The sequence below is a fragment of the Typopeltis vanoorti genome, chromosome 1 (assembly GCF_054136105.1).
Source record: "Typopeltis vanoorti isolate ZY-2024b chromosome 1, IOZ_Tvanoo_1.0, whole genome shotgun sequence".
Lineage (NCBI taxonomy): Eukaryota > Metazoa > Arthropoda > Arachnida > Uropygi > Thelyphonidae > Typopeltis > Typopeltis vanoorti.
Window position 1 is genome coordinate 174,221,836 of NC_143549.1, and position 19,766 is coordinate 174,241,601.

Genomic DNA, 19,766 nt, shown 5'->3' on the forward strand with positions numbered 1-19,766 from the left:
ATTTGGATATCACATTTAATACCACTTTCCATCATAATGTGATCCATATAGATGATGAATAAGAGAGGTGATAATGTACATCCTTGTCTGACACCAGATTTAACATTAAACCACCTTCCTGAACTTCCTTCAATTCTAACTGCTGACTTACAATTTAAATAAAGACTAATAAAGTATTGCTTGATATAATGCCCCATTAACACCATATAACTGTAGCATTTGGAATAGCTTCTCTCTCTCTCTTGGCATCTTGTCATATATCTTTTCCAGATCTACAAAACTTAAATAAAGATCTTTGTTATATTCCCATGATTTCTGAACTATCTTTCGTAAAGTGAAGATCTGATCCTGACAGCCTCTATTTGGCCTGAATCCAGCTTGTTCTTCACAAGCTGGATTCAGGCTTCTCTTCCACAATCAAGCTTCTCTTCCACAATCCTTTTCAACCTTTTCTCAAGTATACTTGCATATATCTTACCGGAACACTCAGTAATGAAATGCTGTAAAATTCTCACATTCAGTTTTATTTTCCTTTTTGTATATGGGTACTATGAGAGTTCTTCTCCAATCATCTGGAATTCGTCCCTCTGTCCAGGCCTTCTGAACTATGCAGTGCAGCCGCTGTACAACTTTTATACTTCCATACTTGAGCATTTCTGGTCAAATATCATTTACTCCTGCTGCCTTTCCACATTTCAGGCTTTTGATGGCTTTTTCTACTTCAAGTATGGATATGTATTCCTGACTGCATGCCTGATCAGTGTTTTTTGCCACTGTGCTGTCATCACTGTTGTGTCATTTAGCAGTTTTTCAAAGTAATTACTCAATACTTCAAGGATATCTTTTTCTCCTTTTTCATGTCACCTTTATCATCTCTAATTCCTTTTACAGCACTCTTTCCTCCATTTCTGAGCTTTTTCAACAATCTCCAGAATATCTTTCCCCCTTCTTGATATTTATTTTCTATGTTCTTGCCAAAGTCCTCCCATGACTTTTGTTTAGCCAGTTTTACACCATGTTTAGCTTTCTTACATTTGTCTCGATATTCTCTAAGAGCACAAGCTGACTTATTTGGCAGGAACTTTTGATATGCTTTCTTCTTTTCCTTCACTGCCTCTTTAACTTCCTGTGTCCACCATGAAGTTATGATTTTTCTATCCTTTGCAGACAACCTCACCACATGCCTCTCTGGCTGAATCAATCAGTGTTTTCTTCAGGGCTTGCCACTGAATCTCCAGGGTTTGGTTCCTGCTCTCAAACTCTTTCGTTTTTTCATGAATAATATTTGTGTATTTTAATCTACAGTTAATTTCTGAGAGCTGCTCAACTTTTATTCTCTTTAAAACTTTCTTATATGTTCTTTTCAATTTGAAATTCAATTTTATCTTGCTCAAGACTAAATGGTGATCACTTCCAATTTCAAATCCTCTGTACACTCTGGTGTCCTGCACCAGTGGGAAAACATCACTATCAACAATAACATAGTCAATGAGACTTTTCTTATTCCTTGCCCTTTTTCTCCATATAAATTTGTGCACATTTTTATGTTGGAACATTGTGTTAGTAGTAACCTGTCCATGTCCTGAGCAGAATCCAACAGTTATTTGTCATTATTATTAGTTTTTCTGTTTTCTCCAATTTTCTCAAAATATTTTTGTATATATGACGATCGTTTCCTACTCTGCTATTTAGATCCCCAACAAGGACTAACTTTTCCTTTTTCATTATGTCAATTGCTTTTTCTAAAGCATCAAAAAATTCCTCCACTTCTACCTTAGTAGAACCTTCTGTGGGACCATAGGCACGAATAAGTCTCATTGTCCAGTTCGCCATTCTGATATTTGCCCACATCACTCTACTTGAGACTGCCTGCTATTCAAGATTAGCCTGATATTTAATGTTGAATACTGCGGCTACTCCTTATTTTCCTTGATTGTCACTGCATGAATATAACATTTTGTAATTATTGCTCAGGAAGATCTCAACAATTTTCTGTTTTTTTTTGTTTCAGTTACCCATATTATGTCGATCTGGTACTTATCCAATTCCTCAGTTAGCTCCATTTCTTTGCCATTCAGGCTTCTTATGTTGATAGTACCGATCTTGAACTCTGGTGAAGTTGAGTTGGGGTAAGTTTTAGAATTTGTTGTAGTAGCTGACCTTTCGCTGGTTGCTCTGGTTCCCTGGCAAAAACAACGGGTGCCTTGTTTAACTGGGCGACACCCCAGCCGGCATGAAATTCTGTCATGTTGTACCATCATTTTATATTTTGATTTAAGCCAATAAGAATACAATTTGGTTAGCTAAATCTCAAATTGTCCGCACAGTTAGCTGAGTGATTATGCACTCTGCAACCATATGCCTGGGAAAGGAGTGTTTGCTGACATGAGGAGCTTATAATCTTTCTCTGAAATAGCCAAGTTAGCTGGTCTTGGGTGTGAACTGCAGGGTTTTCCTCCCCAGTTTATCTGGAGTTTTTCCTCCCGCAAAGCAGGCAAACTGGTCTTAAGAACACAACACTTCACAGACAATTACACATGGTTGAACATGGGAGTAATGACCCCACCTCGTAGTGAGTTATGAAACCCAAAAATGGGAGTCCATGGTCCTACATGGGGCTGTAGTGCCGAAGAAGAAATCCCAAATGGCCTGCCCATCCTCGTAGTTCAGTATCTAGATGCCAAATAGGGTGCACAATGAGAAGGTGAGTTGGACATTAGGTCAGAATCACTTGTCGGTTCTCCGCATTCCTTTAACCTTCCTACCGGCTAGGACGTCTATAGACGTCCAACTAAATCTGGATAAGATTCAGCCCACCTGTTTAAAGAACCTGGATAAGAAGTGCAATTTGACTGTCATGTCCATTAGAAGGTGTGATAAACCCTCACGCTGAAGAGAAAGGTTAATCGGATTATCTCCCGTTCGTAGCTGCCTCTCAGTTGCCTATAACAAGAAACGGACTTTCTTGTTCCATGCTGGTGAACTGGATTTTAGTTATATATGATAGACTAAAAATAGAGAAATTATTTATATTTTTGTTTTCTCTTTTTATTCTACAATACAATTTTAATTTCTGGACAAAATAAAGGTCTTGCATAATTTCTTCACTTAACCAATTTAATTTTTTTTTTTTTGCGCTAATTTTTTTCTAATCGCTACTAGACAAAAGATTTTTCTTTGTTCTCGCAGAAATTAATTCACGATAATTATTTGGAATATTCTTTTAAAAAAAGAAAAGAAAACCGGCTGCCGACGTTCCAAGTTATATTAATTTTATTTTTGTACAAAACCATCGAAATCGAATAATACTTAACAGATTTCCTTTAGGACACGCTTGAGCAACTTTGCTTTATAGCGAATAACATGAAATTCTTTAATCATATTACTAAATTTTTTCTTCATGTTGTATAGTAATCTGTACTTTCACTTTCTTGGTTTCCTTGTATAATTGGTCATTACAAAATGAAATTAACAGTTATGATTTAAATTTATATTTTCTGCATAATTCAGATATTTTATTCTCCAATTTTTAAAGTAAGCGATACATTTGCTTATTTTTATCATTCAAAATATGTATATCAAATGTGAAATTTCATTTCCATATTTTTACAATAGAATTGAACTTTATTTCGCCTCTGATAGTTTAACCCCTCCTCCCCCCCGTTGCATTACTATCACACACCCGAAAACTGTTATGAAACATAGGTACAGTTTTTATTTAATTCGTTATTTTTCTCTAGTAATTGTTCCACATAACTTTAATTTTTCGATACTGAAACTATGTGGTGATTATTATAAATTAGCAAATTATAAATCAGACAATATACATATTTCCTGATTATTATAAATCAGGAAATTATGTGATATTCGGATACAGGTGATTAATATTTAAAATCACTGTCATCCTTCAAATGCAATATCAGAATAAAGAAAGTGAAAAACCCGAAGTTTCGAAATACATTTCGAAAGCCCGCTCTCGAAATGTATTGGTCTACAGACTGGATTCTGAACACGCCAATGTTTCGTGATGTTATGACTGAAAAACAATTCAGTCTCATCATGAAGTATTTGCATTTTCAGAATAATGAAGAATACGATCAGGCAACACATCCTTGCCCAGTCCTCAACAAAATTTATGATTTTCTGATGAAAATCCGTCAAAAATGTAGATCACTCTACATTCCTGAGAGAGACTTGAGTATCGATGAAAGCCTTATGCCATTCAAAGGTGGACTGAAATGTAAGCAGTATATTCCCAAAAAGAAAGCGAAGTATGGAGTAAAATTTTTTATGCTTTGCGAATCGGAAAGTGGATATCTTTGGGATTTCAAACCTTATACGGGAAAGCAAACTGTAATCGAGCACGATAAATATTCGGATCTGCCCTTGTCGATGCGTGCAGTAATGCAGTTACTAGACCCTTTACTGGGGAAAGGTTACTGCATTATAATGGATAATTACTATATATGTGTCCTGAACTCGCTGATTTGCTTTTACAGCATCTTACAGATAGTTATGGTACTGTAAATGCAAAAAGGCGAGATATGCCTCCAGATCTGGCTTCAGGAAAGCTATCGAAGGGGGAAATCCGAACTTATCAGCGAGGGAAAGTCTTTGCACTACGTTGGAAAGACAAAAAAGATGTTTTTCTACTATCTTCCCTGCACAATCCATCAGCGGAATCCGTGGAGAAGCATGGTTTGAAGAAAGAAAAACCCATTGCTGTGTGTGCATACAACGACACTATGGGTTGAGTCGACAGGTGCGATCAGCAGCTATCATTCTACTCTGTAATGAGGAAACAGCATAAAAAATATTACAAAAAAGTGTTTGGACATGTTATTTGAATTTTGAAGTGTTTGGATTTTGTTATTTGGAACAGTTTCCTCCTGTACAAGAAAAAATGTTTGTCTACCATAACATATCTAGAATACAGAATAGAAATTGCGAAAGCATTGCTGCATGCACATGCACCTTCTTCAGCGAGCAGAAAAACAGGAAATCCTGTCAGACATCTGAGGTTGAACGCTGCTAACTCCAACCATTATCCCGAAAATCTACCACCAACGGCTAATAAAAAAAAAACCTCCACGCAAATATTATGTATGTAATAAAAAAAATATCAGAAAGGAAACAAAAATCTGGTGCCCTGAGTGTAAAACTGCTTTGTGTGTTTACCCTTGCTTCAAGGTGTTCCACGCTGTTCAAGAATTTTAAATTCTGAACAGTATGAAATAAAAAATGTTTGTTTTCAAGGCCATCAAAACAGTCCTTTTCAGGACTACAAATATTGATAGAGGGATAACCGAATGCACTGTTTCTTTTTCATCTTGAAGGCTAATTGTTAAGTTCTTTTTATGACACAGAGAAACTGGAAAGAGTATTCCAGGTAAAGTATTTCATCAAAACAATAAAAAATAATGAAATAAAATCTACCCTATATATATATATATATATAAAATGATAAGCTTTTTTATGTCATGTTTATCGAAACGTTTTGAAACTCAGGGGTTACCCTGAGTGTCGAGTCTTCAAAATTCGAGTCATCAGAATTCAGGGGCTGAACCCCCTTTCGAGTTATCACAATTGAAGGAGAACTGGTCTACCATACCGGAACATGGGGAGTTGGGCATAGCCCCCCTAGTTAATAAATGAAATATATAAATAATAACGGGAACATTTTCACCTTGCCAACACTCAACATTGATGTGATATGGGTTCCAAATTTCTTGTTTCGGAGATATATATATATATATATATATTACAAAGTTTTGTAATAAAAATTTCTGCTACAATGAAGTTTGGCAGAATCAACAATATTATTACCACCTTATTTCTGTTTCTCGTGTGGGAGAAAAACGGTAAAATGTTACTCTTATAATTATATGAGATGTTATAATGGCAAAAATAGTAAGAAAAAAGTCATTTGCAGTTTCTCTTCAAAACACAAAGAAAGAACATTGTAAATTCAGCCAGTGGAAAAGAAAATACTACATATTTTCTCCTGTTATCTGATTTTTTTTCTTATAGTTCAAAGAAGAAATCACTGCATATAACATGAAGTCTGCAGGAGGGAAAAAAATCTGGAAATTGGTTACATTATAACGAATAGAGAAATCATGTCAGAAAAATTATTCACATATGATTCTAATCTCAGCAGACATAACATTTTCTTCTAGATTAGATATCTAAAGTAACTGAACCTTTGCTACTATTTTACACTAAAATGAATGGGTATGTTCCCCAAGTGATTTACGTTTGTAACAGCTGTCTTGCGAACGATTTATGAAATAAATTATCTGAAATATCCGCAGATAGCTTAGGTCTATATCCCCCCCCCCAAAAAAAAAAGAAGATTATGAAACACATATGCACCTTTTCTTTGAAAATAATTCAAATCCTCTTTTTCAAGATAATTGTATGATTTCATTTCTAATTTTTGATAATAAAAATGAAACTGATCATTATAAATTAAGCAATTATTTTGGCATAAATAATGTATAAGCATGTAAACGAAATATCAGTATTTCTGTTAGAATATAGGTAATCAACAATCGAAAAGGAAACAAGACATTCTTGACATATTCTGCACTACAGCCTGGGGCACTTTAGTGTTCTCCCCTTTCTTCTCAATAGCACTGAGAGTAATAAGCCTTCAACTTTTCCTCCGGCTAAGAGGATATTATCAAGTATTTAGAAGACAGATTATTTCAGAAATAGCTTCCAGCAGCAGAAGTAATATTTAGAATTTTTTAAAGAAAAACAAACAAAAATAATACTACTGAACTATCTTTTGTGTGGTATGCATATAAACAATTTTGCATGGTGAAAATATAGCATATTATTTCTAAAATTTCACATAATTTCAGCGGGCAGTAGAACAGCTGGTTTTAGATTGCAAATAAATAGAACAGAATTAGAAGTTTCACAATACAATCTGATTGCCGTATATCTTTTGTCAAAATGGTAAAATGAAGTAATTGATTTTGAATGCTGTCTAGAAAAGCTTTCAATCCTGTGAGTTCTAGCAGAGGATAAGGGGGGGGGGAAAAGCATTAGAAAATCTTCAAAATGAAAAAGAATTTTGAATCATTCCGTATATGATATTTTTCCCATTATATTTTCAACATATCTACGAGGATGTGCACTAGATATTATCGTAATATGCATAATACAAATAAATAAATGACGAAGGCGAAGAATCACTGCTAAAATATCATTGGATATAAATTTTTGATACCAAAAAGACACACAATCGGAAACCGAGTAATGCAATGTAGCATTTTAACATTTTTTTTTTATTTGTCTTATGAATAACAAAAAATCGTTTCTAAAACTGAAATGTGATGATCCATATAATGCTATTTCGCTAGAAATGAAAGAAAAAGGACATATTTATTTCAATAAATATTGTTTAAAAATATAAATATTTGACATAATATTTTCAAAGCAAACATTTGAAAATTCTGTATTCGAAAAAAAATTATTCAATTATTATACGTAAAGTGAAAGATCAATCAGTGCAACTCTTCCGGTGCACTGATTTGTAGAATTACCAAGTATTTATAAGACGTAGATTATTTCAGAAATAGCTTCCAGCAGCAGAAGAAGTAATATTTAGATTTTTTTAAAAGAAAAACCAACACAAATAATACTACTGAACTTTCTTTTGTGTGGTATGCATATAAACAATTATGCATGGTGAAAATATAGCATATTATTTCTAAAATTTCACATAATTTCAGTGGGCAGTAGAATAGCTGGTTTTAGATTGCAAATAAATAGAACAGATTTAGAAGCTTCATGATAAAATCTGATTGCCGTATAGCTTTTGTCAAAATGGTAAAATGAAGTAATTGATTTTGAGTGCTGTCTAGAAAAGCTTTCAAACCTGTATAGAAATTTAGAGTAGTTATGCAATTCAGTTCCAGGAGAGAATAAGGAGGGGGGGAAGCATTAGAAAATCTTCAAAATGAGCAAAAATGTTGAATCATTCCGTATATGATATTTTTCACATTATATTTTCAACATATCTACGAGGTTATGCACTAGATATTATCATAATATGCATAATACAAATAAATAAATAAATGACGAAGGGGAAGAATCACTGCTAAAATATCATTGGATATAAATTTTTGATACCAAAAAGACACAATCGGAAACCGAGTAAGGCAATTTAGCATTTTAACATTTTTTTTTATTTTGTCTTTATGAATAACAAAAAATCGTTTCTAAATCTGAAATGTGATGATCCATATAATGCTATTTCGCTAGAAACGAAAGAAAAAGGACATATTTATTTCATTAAATATTATTTAAAAATATAAATATTTGACATAATATTTTCAAAGCAAACATTTGAAAATTTTAAAATTCGAAAAAAAATTATTCAATTATTATACGTAAAGTGAAAGAACAATCAGTGCATCTCTTCCGGTGCACTGATTTGTAGAATAAAATACACCAAATTCACTATCACTAAATAGATTCATTGCAAAAGCTGATCAGTGGGCATTTCAGGATTGATTTTTTTTTCGCATATGTGAAATTGGTTTCAATTTTTGGGAAGAGACACAATAAATCATTTTAGAGGCAAGAAAGGTCAAATAACTTAGGACAGTAAATGAAATTCTAAGCAACACAATAGACGTAAAGACAGGGGGAGGGGACACAAAGGTCACTCAGCAACAGTTAATCCACTAATGTTATAGAATAGCCGTAACGAGATTAACGACGGAGGAAGGTAATGGCATGATAAAAGGTAGAATGCCGACAAAGTTTTGATCCATGAAAAATGCTAGGGAGTGTTGAATATTTCATCCACACCGGCCGGTCGGGAGGTTAAAGGCTATGTGGAGGTCTCCTCTCAGTTATACAGCTTTGACCCTTAAGCACCCCCCCCTCCCTTTATTTATTTGCAAGAAATATTTAAAATATCCTTTATTTATCATGATATTTTAAATGCCATGATAAATTTATCTTTGTTTTTCAAAATCTCTCATCCCACCCCATCTTTCCTTAAGTTTTCAGTACATTGTTAAGGACACTATATCTAATAAACTAAATAATTTGGCTTATTATGAATTAAAGATACATTTACAAAAGAATATTTTAATATTTGCCAAATTTTTCACAAATTCACAATTTCAATCTTAAATTATAAATAACATTAGACTAATGTAAAAATTAAAAGACTTAATTAAAAAAAAAATTAACGTGTTATCCTGATTAAACTTTCCCATATTTTTGATAAGGATATACAGTCATTTCGATTCAAGTTAGGGCGTTGAAGTAAGGCCTCAGCACTTTCTTTGAATAGGCATTCACATTTATAGTGACATTTGTGTAGAAGGTGAGTCTTGGACCAGAGGATGTTGTGGTTTGTCTCTATTCCGTGCTGAGCCAATCCAGACTTATTGGATTTGTTGTGCTGAATGTATGATTGATGTTCTTGAATTCTTTTTTCTATAGAGCATCCTGTTTGTCCCAAGTAGGACAGATTGCAGTTACAAGGAACTTGATACACACCAGGCGGAGACATAGTTGAGTGTTTATCTTTAGAAGAGTGGGAAATAAGTGGATATTTTGTTAATAGGTATATAAGTGGCTGTTAAATCATATTTCTTCAGAATTCTTGAAATTGGTTCTGAAATCCCTGAAATATATGGAATTGGAACTCGATATATTGAATTTTTGTTGTTCTGGATTGGATTGTAGGAATCGAACAGATGTTGTGTACTTTTTTTTGGAGAAGCCATTTAATTTCATGTGATGTTTGATAGTTGAAAGTTCTTTCTGTAATTCCTGAGGAGTTGAACAATTAGTTCTAGCTCGTCAGATTAAACACTTTATGATTCCTGTTTTTTGATAAGGATGATGAGCAAATTGTTTGAGAATATAACATCCAATGGAAGTGGGTTTTCTGTAAACTGTTGTTGTTAGAATAGCTGAAGGTGAACAGATGAGGAGGATGTCTAAAAAGGATAACTTGTTGTCTTTTTCAATCTCCATGGTAAACTTAATACAAGGATGTAAGGAATTGATTCTGGCTAAAAAGGAAGGTAAGGAATCTGTTATGAGGTCACACTGAAAAGATGTCGTCTATATATATCTCACCCAAAAGGATGGTTGAGGGAATATAGATGAAAACAGGACGTCTTCTAGATGTTCCAAATAAAAGTTGGCCAGAGCCATGAAAGTGGACTTCCCATGGCTGTTCCTTCCACTTGGTTGTAGAATTTGTTTTGACACAAGGAATATCCAGAGTGCATCACGAAATCAAATAATTTTATAATATCTTGTGGGAACATGTCGGCAAGTAATTGTAAAGTCTCTTTGAGAGGTACATTAGTATATAGAGATTCTACATCGAAGCTCACCATAAGATCAGTAAGTTGTAATGAGATATTTTTTAATTTATTTAGGAAATCCAAAGAGTTTTTTAAAAAAGAGCATGATTTGCCTATATGTGATTTCAATAATTTCACTAAATATTTGGCTATACGATAAGTAGGTGAATCAATACAGTCCACTGTAGGATGAATAGGAATATCTGTCTTGTGGATTTTAGGTAGACCATAAAATCTAAGAGGCCTTGCGAAATGTGTTTTTAGCCTTTCTATCGTGTCTGCATCCAAACTTATCACCTCATCTAGAAGAGAATTTAATTTCTTCAGTTGCCTGTTGGTGGGATCGTGATTAAGTTCTCGGTATGTTGAGCGATCTTGAAGTAAAAGAGAAAATTTTCTTCTATAGTTTGAAGAATCCATAATTACTGTCGGTTTTCCTTTGTCTGCTTTAGTGATGACAAGGTAACTGTTGCTTCTTAAGGAATGTAGCGCTTTCTTTTCAGAAGGAGATATGTTGGAAGGAGGAAGCTTGGCTTTAAGTAGCGTAGAAGCAACTTCTAGGTGGAGAGAATTAGTCTTTTCACTGGAAAGATGACGAAGGTTCCGTTCGATGTTAACCAGGAAATCTAGATATGGAATCTTTTTAGGGACTATAGTGAAATCATGTCCTTTTGAGAGGATGAGTGTTTCACTATTCGTTAAAGGGCGACTGGATACGGTTACGATCCGATTATCTGGAACTTGGAAAGGCTTGATTTGTCTAGAAACAAGAACATCATATTTGCGGTTTAGATGTTGATTCTGTTTTTTATATGAATGTTGTATAGATCGTTTAGCCACATTAAGAACTATGTCAGAAAGATGTGGGTCTAAGTTTGTGGAGATAAAGGTACGGAGATCAGAAACTGGACGAATGTTAATAGCAAGATCATGTTTAGCTGCTCTGAGTTGATTATGGATTAAAGCTAAACTGGTGTTCCTATAGATATTATGAGCTCCAAGAGATTTGATAGTTTCTTTTATCTTAGCAAAATTAGGAATAATCTTGTTGTAGCGGCATTTTTTCAGAAAGATGATCTTCTCTCGCAACTTACCTTGTATTACTGATAGTTTACCTAATTTATCAGGTTTTTTTTGGGAAAGTTTTCCCTGTGAAGGAATAGAATTTGACTCTTTAGAGACACTTGTGACATTATGATTATGAATTAAAGACACGTTTACACAAGAATATTTTAATATTTGCCAAATATTTCAGTCTGAAAATAACAGACTATCTTCAGTGGATACATGGGAACCATTTTTAACAAGGTGGAATACCAACAATTGATCATTCAAAAGTAGAACGAAGCACGTGATGTTACATTGCTAAGCATTAAAGAGAGGAAAAAAATTTCATCAGAGTGATGATTATATTATAGGTATTTATTCACAATTTCAATCTTAAATTATAAATAACGTTAGACTAATGTAGGAATTAAAAGACTCAATTAAAAAAAAAAATGAATGTTATCTGTTATTTTAGGTAGTCTGTTATTTTCAGACTGAAAAATTTGCAAATATTAAAATATTCTTGTGTAAACGTGTCTTTAATTCATAATCATAATGTCACAAGTGTCTCTAAAGAGTAAAATGTTCCTGAGGACTTTTTCAAAGAAAGGTGTATTTTCTGAGTATAGTGTCAGTTTTTCAAGGATAAAAAAGAAAAGTTTCTGGGAAGAAATTTATGCCATCGTATAAGACTCGCCAATCCACTTTCCTTTGAAAAGCCCTTATAAATATTAATTTTTCTTATTGTTTAGAGTATTCTAACCCAGATAGTACTGTGGTTATGCTGTTTTAAAAATCTTTATTAAATTTGATTCATACTGTAACTGATAGTTAAACTTGTAACTTCTTTTGTAGGTTACTGAAAAGCATCATTTGGTACTTAAATCTCTTAGAAAGCAGAAATTGCTTTCTTCCAGTGTTGAAAATGCAGTTCCTGAAGAAAAAGATTTGGAGAAAAACAAGTTAAATATTTCAATATCAAGTGTTGCTACAATGGCAGGAATGAAAATTAATGCAAAACTCCAACAGATAAACTTCACAAGCCTCCAGAACAGACCTGAATATTTAAAATTACTTCATGCACTGGTAAGAGAAACAAAGTTAAAAGTTCAACTTACAACTTCACCATGGAGCATTGCATCTTCTTGGCTAAAGTCAAGAGAAATTCATCCTCAGAATTCTCCAGAACTGGGAACTGTTCTTTTTGCAATGGGAACTTATCATGTAATTCATGCTGATATAGGTTATAAAGGAACTCAATTGAAAATGATGTTAACTCTAGAAGGTGGACAAAGGGTAGCATTTAAACCAATGAGGTAAGAGCAAAATAGATAAAAATATGCAATCGATATATATAAAGATTTTATGAATTTTAAATGAAGATTTTTGTTTTTATATGTGTTCTACAGATTCTGTTCTAAACAAAGATGTTTATTATCTGAACTATATACTTTTATCTCTAATGGTTATAATGCAAAAACTATTGAAAAAATAATCAATAATTATGACTGTCATCTTAACCTGCCTTGTCAGTATAGACTTAATTACCATACCATACCATGAAAGTCTGAAGGACTGTGGCAGTGTGGGAACAAGAATTTATGATCTCATTGTTTGTTGTGAGAGGTGGGAAGAGATATAGAAATTGTAGTTATATCACAGGACTGATGTTACCAAAGTACAGTGGTATTCACTGGATTTTGTGATATACAGTTAGTTACATGCCATTTCATTAACCTCATATCAGTTGATAGGAAGTGAGATGTCTTCCTCATGTCTACTGACCATCTCACTAGGACTTACTTCTACCTTTTGATCTTTGGCATAGTGCTGCAGTAATAATAGAGGGATAATGATTGTCATGAATACTATTATTTGTTGATGGCTGTTTACAAAAGTGAGATATGCATGCATCTTTTTAAATATGTTTTGTTTATTACTTTATTTAAGAATAATTAGCTTTATAATTCACTTTTAAGAAAAAGTGAATTATGTATAAGATACTAATTATATATAATTCACTTTTAAGAAAAAGTTAATTGTAATATCAAATAGATATTGGACTACAGTTACTAAATGCATTTATAGCACAAAAAAAAAAAGAAGAGGAAACATTATGTTCATTCCAAAGCAGGTTGAGTCTACCATAATTGACAACTTTCCAGTCTTGTTTATCTGTAGTCCAGTTATTACAATTTCTATAGGAGTTCAGTGTAGCTATTCTTAATAGACATTCTTGTACATGCTCTTGTTTAAAATGTTATCTGAATGTGGTCATCTGATTTAGAAGAGTAGTAAAGGTAGCAAATAAAGTCAACAGTATGAGACAACTAAATCTTGAGCCAGAGGAGATCACATAGAGAAACTTTATGGTTTTGGTTACCTTTGGCATGGAATGTCAGACTTTACAAAAGCACATGTTCTATCTAGGCAGGGGGGAGCCATCCATTGGGCAAAGGATTAATGTACATAACTCCCACATAAGAAGCATCCAGGCTCCAATCTGATCATGGCCTTGCAAGTCTTCTCCCCCCCCCCCCCCCACTTCTCAAGTTGCTATACCCAAACTTCCTCCAGGCATAACCTGGCAGAGTAAAGAGTAGCAGAATTATTAACCAGCTAGCTTGGAATGCTCTTGTTATGTTACTAACAGCTTCAATCCTGGTCATTTCCAGCAGCCGGTTTGCAGACCTTACACCCTAGTTAAGGGAACAGGTACATCCTCTTTAGAAAAGATATAAGGTGGCAGTACTCTCCTTACCAGAACCTCTGGAAAAAAGTCTGTGTAGCTATTTTCTTAATAGACATTCTTTACATGCTCTTGTTTCAAAAAATGTTATCTGAATGTGGCCATCTGATTTAGGTAAGTAGTAAAGGTAGCAAATGAAGATCCATACCAAAGGAAGGTGTAGTTTATAATAAATTTAGTTTAATCCTTTATCCAAGTGTAAGCAAACAAAGTTTGCACCTGAAGTATCTTCAAAACTGAGGCAACTCATAGTATAGGTGGACCAAGCTCTCATCACTCCATGTCTTAGTATCTCTCATAATGCAAAGCACATCTTCTTGCAGACATGTATAATTAATGCTATGCATTAAGGGAAGGGCCACTACCCAGACCGGTGTCGACCTTTATTGAATGTTCAAGTACAGGTCAAACTCCAAAAACTCAGAAGAACTCTCAGAACCGGTTGGTTCTACCCCGTGGCAGGCTACCCCACCACTGAGCAGAGCTGCTCATTTGCTCATCTGAGGGGTAACAGCACAGCCATGCCTCAGTTTACTTCACAGGCTACATTATTGCCATTCATTACCCCCCTATCCTGGACCTGGGTGACAGCAGCAGCTCAGCCTCAGTTAAAACTTCATGGGCTACAGCATTGCCATTCATCACCCAAGCTTCCAACTGGTTTTGACCTTTATTGAGGTCTCATCAGTGGGAGCCAGACCCAGAAGTGGTGATACTAAGGCAGAAGCAATAGAGAAGTCATATTTACCTACACGAGTTGCCAATACTACCTTATTATTAACTTACTCTAGATTTAGAGTAATTTAGAGAAAGATGTTGGAAGTTTTTTCCCACTTGGTTAGAGTATAATAAATTTAATTTAATCCTTTATCCAAGTGTAATCAAACAAAGTTTGCACCTCAAGTATCTTCAGGCAACTCGTAGTAAAGGTGGACAAAGCTCCCATCACTCCATGTCTTAATATCTCCCATAATGCAAAGCACATCTCCTTGCGACATGTATAATGTTATGCTCTAAGGGAAGGGCCACTATCCAGACCTATTTCAACCTTTTTTGAGGTTTCGTCATTGGGAGCCAGACCCAGAAGTGGTGATACTAAGGCAGAAGCAATGAAGAAGTCATATTTACCTATACAAGTTGCCAAAAGGTGTACCACCATTATACATGTCTGCAAGGAGATGTGCTTTGCATTATGGAAAATACTAAGATATGGAGTGATGAGAGCTTGGTCCACCTTTACTACGAGTTGCCTTAGTCCTGAAGATACTTCAGGTGCAAACTTTGTTTGCTTACACTTGGATAAAGGATTAAACTAAATTTATTATACTGTAACCAAGTGAGAAAAAACTTCTAACATCATCTTTCTCTAAATCCAGAGTAATTTAATAATAAGGTGGTACACCTTTTGGCAACTCGTATAGGTAAATATGACTTCTCCATTGCTTCTGGCTTAGTATCACTACTTCTGAGTAGTGGCCCTTCCCTTAATGCATAGCATTATACATGTCTGCAAGGAGATGTGCTTTGCATTATGAGAGATACTAAGACATTGAGTAATTTGAGCTTGGTCCACCTTTACTATGTGTTGCCTCAGTCCTGAAGATACTTCAGGTGCAAACTTTGTTTGCTTACACTTGGATAAAGGATTAAACTAAATTTATTATACTCTAACCAAGTGGGAAAAAACTTCCAAGAAGGTGTAGTTTATTTGGTTGGAATAGACTATATTGTATCACCAGCATATTAATGGCCTAAGTTTATAACTGAAGTGGATAGTTATGAATTTCACTTTGGTTACTGTTATAATGTTTTCTCTGTGTAGTAATATCTGCTTCACATGCTTTTCTTTTCATTGCCTTCTTTCTTTATGTTAGCTTTTTGGCTTACTAATACCATAAAATATTGTAATATAATATGCACGATTTATACTTATGGGCTCATATCACTACATGTCTATGTACTGGTCTCCAGAAATATCATTTAATCTTACTGGTCAAAAAAATTTTACTCGCCCACATGCAGTGTGGTAAAATACATGTGTGTGAATGTATTTTCTGTTCTAATGCTTAACTAATTACCAGTCTTCCAGGATAAGAAAATTTTATTTCACTCTCACATCTATCAAGGTACATTGCAGCTGAGTTTTGGAGAGGAATTGTGTAAACAAATGTCATTTCCATTTTTATCTCTACATCTCATATAATTGATGAGTTTCTCATTGAAATATCTGTAGAAATTTATTATACTCTAATGAAGTGGAAAAAACTTCCAACATCTTTCTCTAAATCCAGAGTAATTTAGTAATAAGGTGGTACACCTTTTGGCAACTCATATAGGTAAATATGACTTCTCCATTGCTTCTGCCTTAGTATCACCACTTCTGGGTCTGACTCCCACTGACGAGATCTCAATAAAGGTCGAAACTGGTTGGAAGCTTGGATGATGAATGGCAATGCTGTAGCCCATGAAGTTTTAACTGCGGCTCAGCTGTTGCTGTCACCCAGCTACAGGGTAGGGGGTAATGAATGTCAATGCTGTAGCCTGTGAAGTTAACTGAGGCACGGTTGTTGCTGTTACCCCTGAGATGAGCAAATGAGTGGCTCTTTTCGATGGTGGGGGAGGAGCCTGCCACAGTGTAGAGCCAACCGGTTCTCAGAGTTCTTCTCAGTGGCAGGGTGAGCCTGTTACTGAGGGGAACAGAGTCAGAAAGTCAGAATCAGAAAGTTTCTGACATTCTGATTCTGCGGGTCGTTCATTATTGGGTGATCCTGGGGATTTTACGAGTTTTTGGAGAGGTATCCCCGCACTTAAACAGGGAAACCAGTCTGGGTCATGGCCCTTCCCTTAATGCATAGCATTATACATGCCTGCAAGGAGAATAATCACTACTGGAGTTTTTGGTTTCCTTAACTAATTTTTCGTTAATGACATCAGCAGAACTGAAACAAATTCTTTACATTTCATGTCATTTTGATACTGTTCTACTGCTAAGCTTATGAGGTTTTGAAGTAAGTAAATGGTTTATGGAATTTAGCTTTATAATAGGCTGTGCATTAAAAAGGCACTTTGGGTATTCAAACATTTTAGAATCCATTTTTTTTTTGGAAAGTAGTTTATCCCAATGCATTTTTGTTTGCAAGTCTGTCACAGCACTTTTTGTTAAAATGGAATGTCTCATGAAACCTAAATGTCTCCACTTTAAAAAAGGCCTGAAAAACATTTTAGTAATCTACAGTTTTTGTCAGCAGTCCATAATATTTTTATACATACAGAATGCAATTTGTCTTCTTATTATAATAAGAAGATTCTTGAAATTCTTGAATTCTTGAAATCATGCCTGGATAGATTTTAGTTGATAATAAAAAAAAGTACTCTTTTCTCCAATGTTTTTAGTATTTTCTGTTCCCTTACCTTCTCCTTCAGTTTTGCATTTCCTTCAGCACTAGCAATATGAAGCCGGACTGACTTTTCATGATATATTGTCAATAAAGTGATCTAGTCTCCGACTTGTCTTTGCAAGATAATTGTGCTTTTTAAATAACAGTATTAAACATCCTTTTCATCAGGTATGTCTCCAAGTATATAATTACATTGAGCTTATTCATGTTGTGAAATGTGAAAATAAGCTTATGCTAATACTACTGCATACCTACTTATGGGTTAAAGAGGATATTGGGAGAGTTTATGGAAAATTGTTATAGTTGGCAATTAAACAAATGAAAATTGGACTTGTTAAATTAATATTTTTCTGTGTAAGGATATCTCTGATTTTATGAGAATGATGTCTTGCGAGTTATGCAAAATGAAATTTCCTTTAAGAATACTTGATCAACTATTTATTTCAAAATTAATCTACAGATGCAGGATAAGCTTTACTTTATAACAGAGGGTGAGAGATAAATAATGCTGCCTATTGTTAGACTGAAATTACTTTACATTTGGGAAGCATTATTATTAATCATTATTATTAACATCTGACCTCCATGGAGTCAAAAGATTTATCACAGGAGGTGCATACTCTATCATGCAAAAAGATTATTGAACCATGCTTTAAACCATTGACAGTTTCAACATTCACTTCACTTTCAGGTATTGCATTCCACTCACCAATCACTTTCCATGCAAAGAACCTACTTCTCACACCCTCCTTATACAGCTTCAGGAATGGTCTCTAGTTCTACCCTTGTCTACCTTTACTGTAGGAAAAATCTTCTCCACATTATACTGGTAAAGACCCCCCCTCACCAACTTATATGTCTCAACATATCCCCTCTTCTGTTTACAAGGCTATGTTAGTTGCATTCCTTCAACCTTTCATATCTGACATTCCATAGACCTGACTGACTTAATAAACCTTCTCTAGACTCTCTCTAATACATCCTCATCCCTCTGAAAACCAGGTGACCAAATCTGTACATAGTGGTTCATATGTGGCCTGATAAAAGTCATAATCTGTTATGATGTTCTTAGAATTTTAGCAGTGTGACCTCTAAACTCCAAGTCTTTGTCCACCATAATTTCCAGATCTCTTTCTCTCATATGCTCAATCTCCTTCAGAATTCCTCGATTAGTTGTATACCCTGCATCCCAACCAAGCCAACCAAATTCAAGACAGGAATGTCTTGAATTTCCATCCAAGGAAATGAGTAAAGAAATTAAGAAGATCATCTTCACCAGGCATTCTTGTAATGCCAGGCCATATGTGAATCAAAATAGCTCTGGGTATTTTTTCTTGGAGGATTAAAGTCATCCCTAACACTAGGTTGTGATTTGTACAGAATCACAATCTATTATGGACTAGATTATTGATATACGAATTTGCCTGCAGGACAAAAAAAATATACATAGCATGCTCTGAATGGTAGTTAGTCAGGAATTCATGAGTGTTGGGAGAGTGGTTAAGAGTATCTGCTATTCTGTTACGCATCTCAGCCAGTTGTGTAAGATCAGTGATAGCAGATCCTTGGCATTTCTACCTGCTGGATGAGTGCAGGTTGGAAAATCCAATTGGAATTGTGAACTTTAAAATCTCCAAGGAAGATTATTTCTCTGTTAAGTAGATTGAAGGAATTGACATTTAAAGAAAAAAAAAATTTAAAAAAAAGTTCAGAATTGGTAGTGATAGTAAATTGTCTTCTAGAATACAACATTGATTTACTAATCCAATCATGTGAACAGTCTCTATGAGATTATCTATTTTCACCAGACACCATATATATTTTCAAACATTGCATTAATAGCACTTTCTTCAAATTACAGGAAAAATATTTTGAACAGAGGAAGGATTAGCAATGGGCATTAGTAATGGGTCTTCCCTTTCTACATTGTTAGCAGATCTGTTCATGAAGTGGTTTGAAGAAAAAGCCATTCAGTACCAGGGAACACGACCTAAGTTTGGCTCAGATGTGTTTACATTTTCATCATTTGCCCAAATTCTATTACCCAATTAGAAGAATTTCTCACATTATACAAATGAATATAATATTTGCCCTCAGATTAAATTCACTGTCGAATTGGAGATAACCTGTCTTTACCATTTTGGAGCACACTCAGTTTCTCAGTGTATAAGAGGCCAATAAACAATACTTGTATATTGCATGCCATCACCACACTGCAAA

At 34.5% G+C, this 19,766-nt stretch overlaps 1 protein-coding gene across 1 annotated transcript in view; it reads left to right on the forward strand.

The window, feature by feature from the left end:
• The window catches only part of LOC150110654 (glycosaminoglycan xylosylkinase-like), a 125,830-nt gene that overhangs the window by 10,764 nt on the left and 95,300 nt on the right, over window positions 1–19,766 (forward strand). Inside the window, exon 3 of the mRNA XM_090400056.1 lies at window positions 12,255–12,715. Coding sequence (XP_090256182.1) covers window positions 12,255–12,715 — 461 coding nt within the window. The remainder of the gene's footprint in view (window positions 1–12,254; window positions 12,716–19,766) is intronic.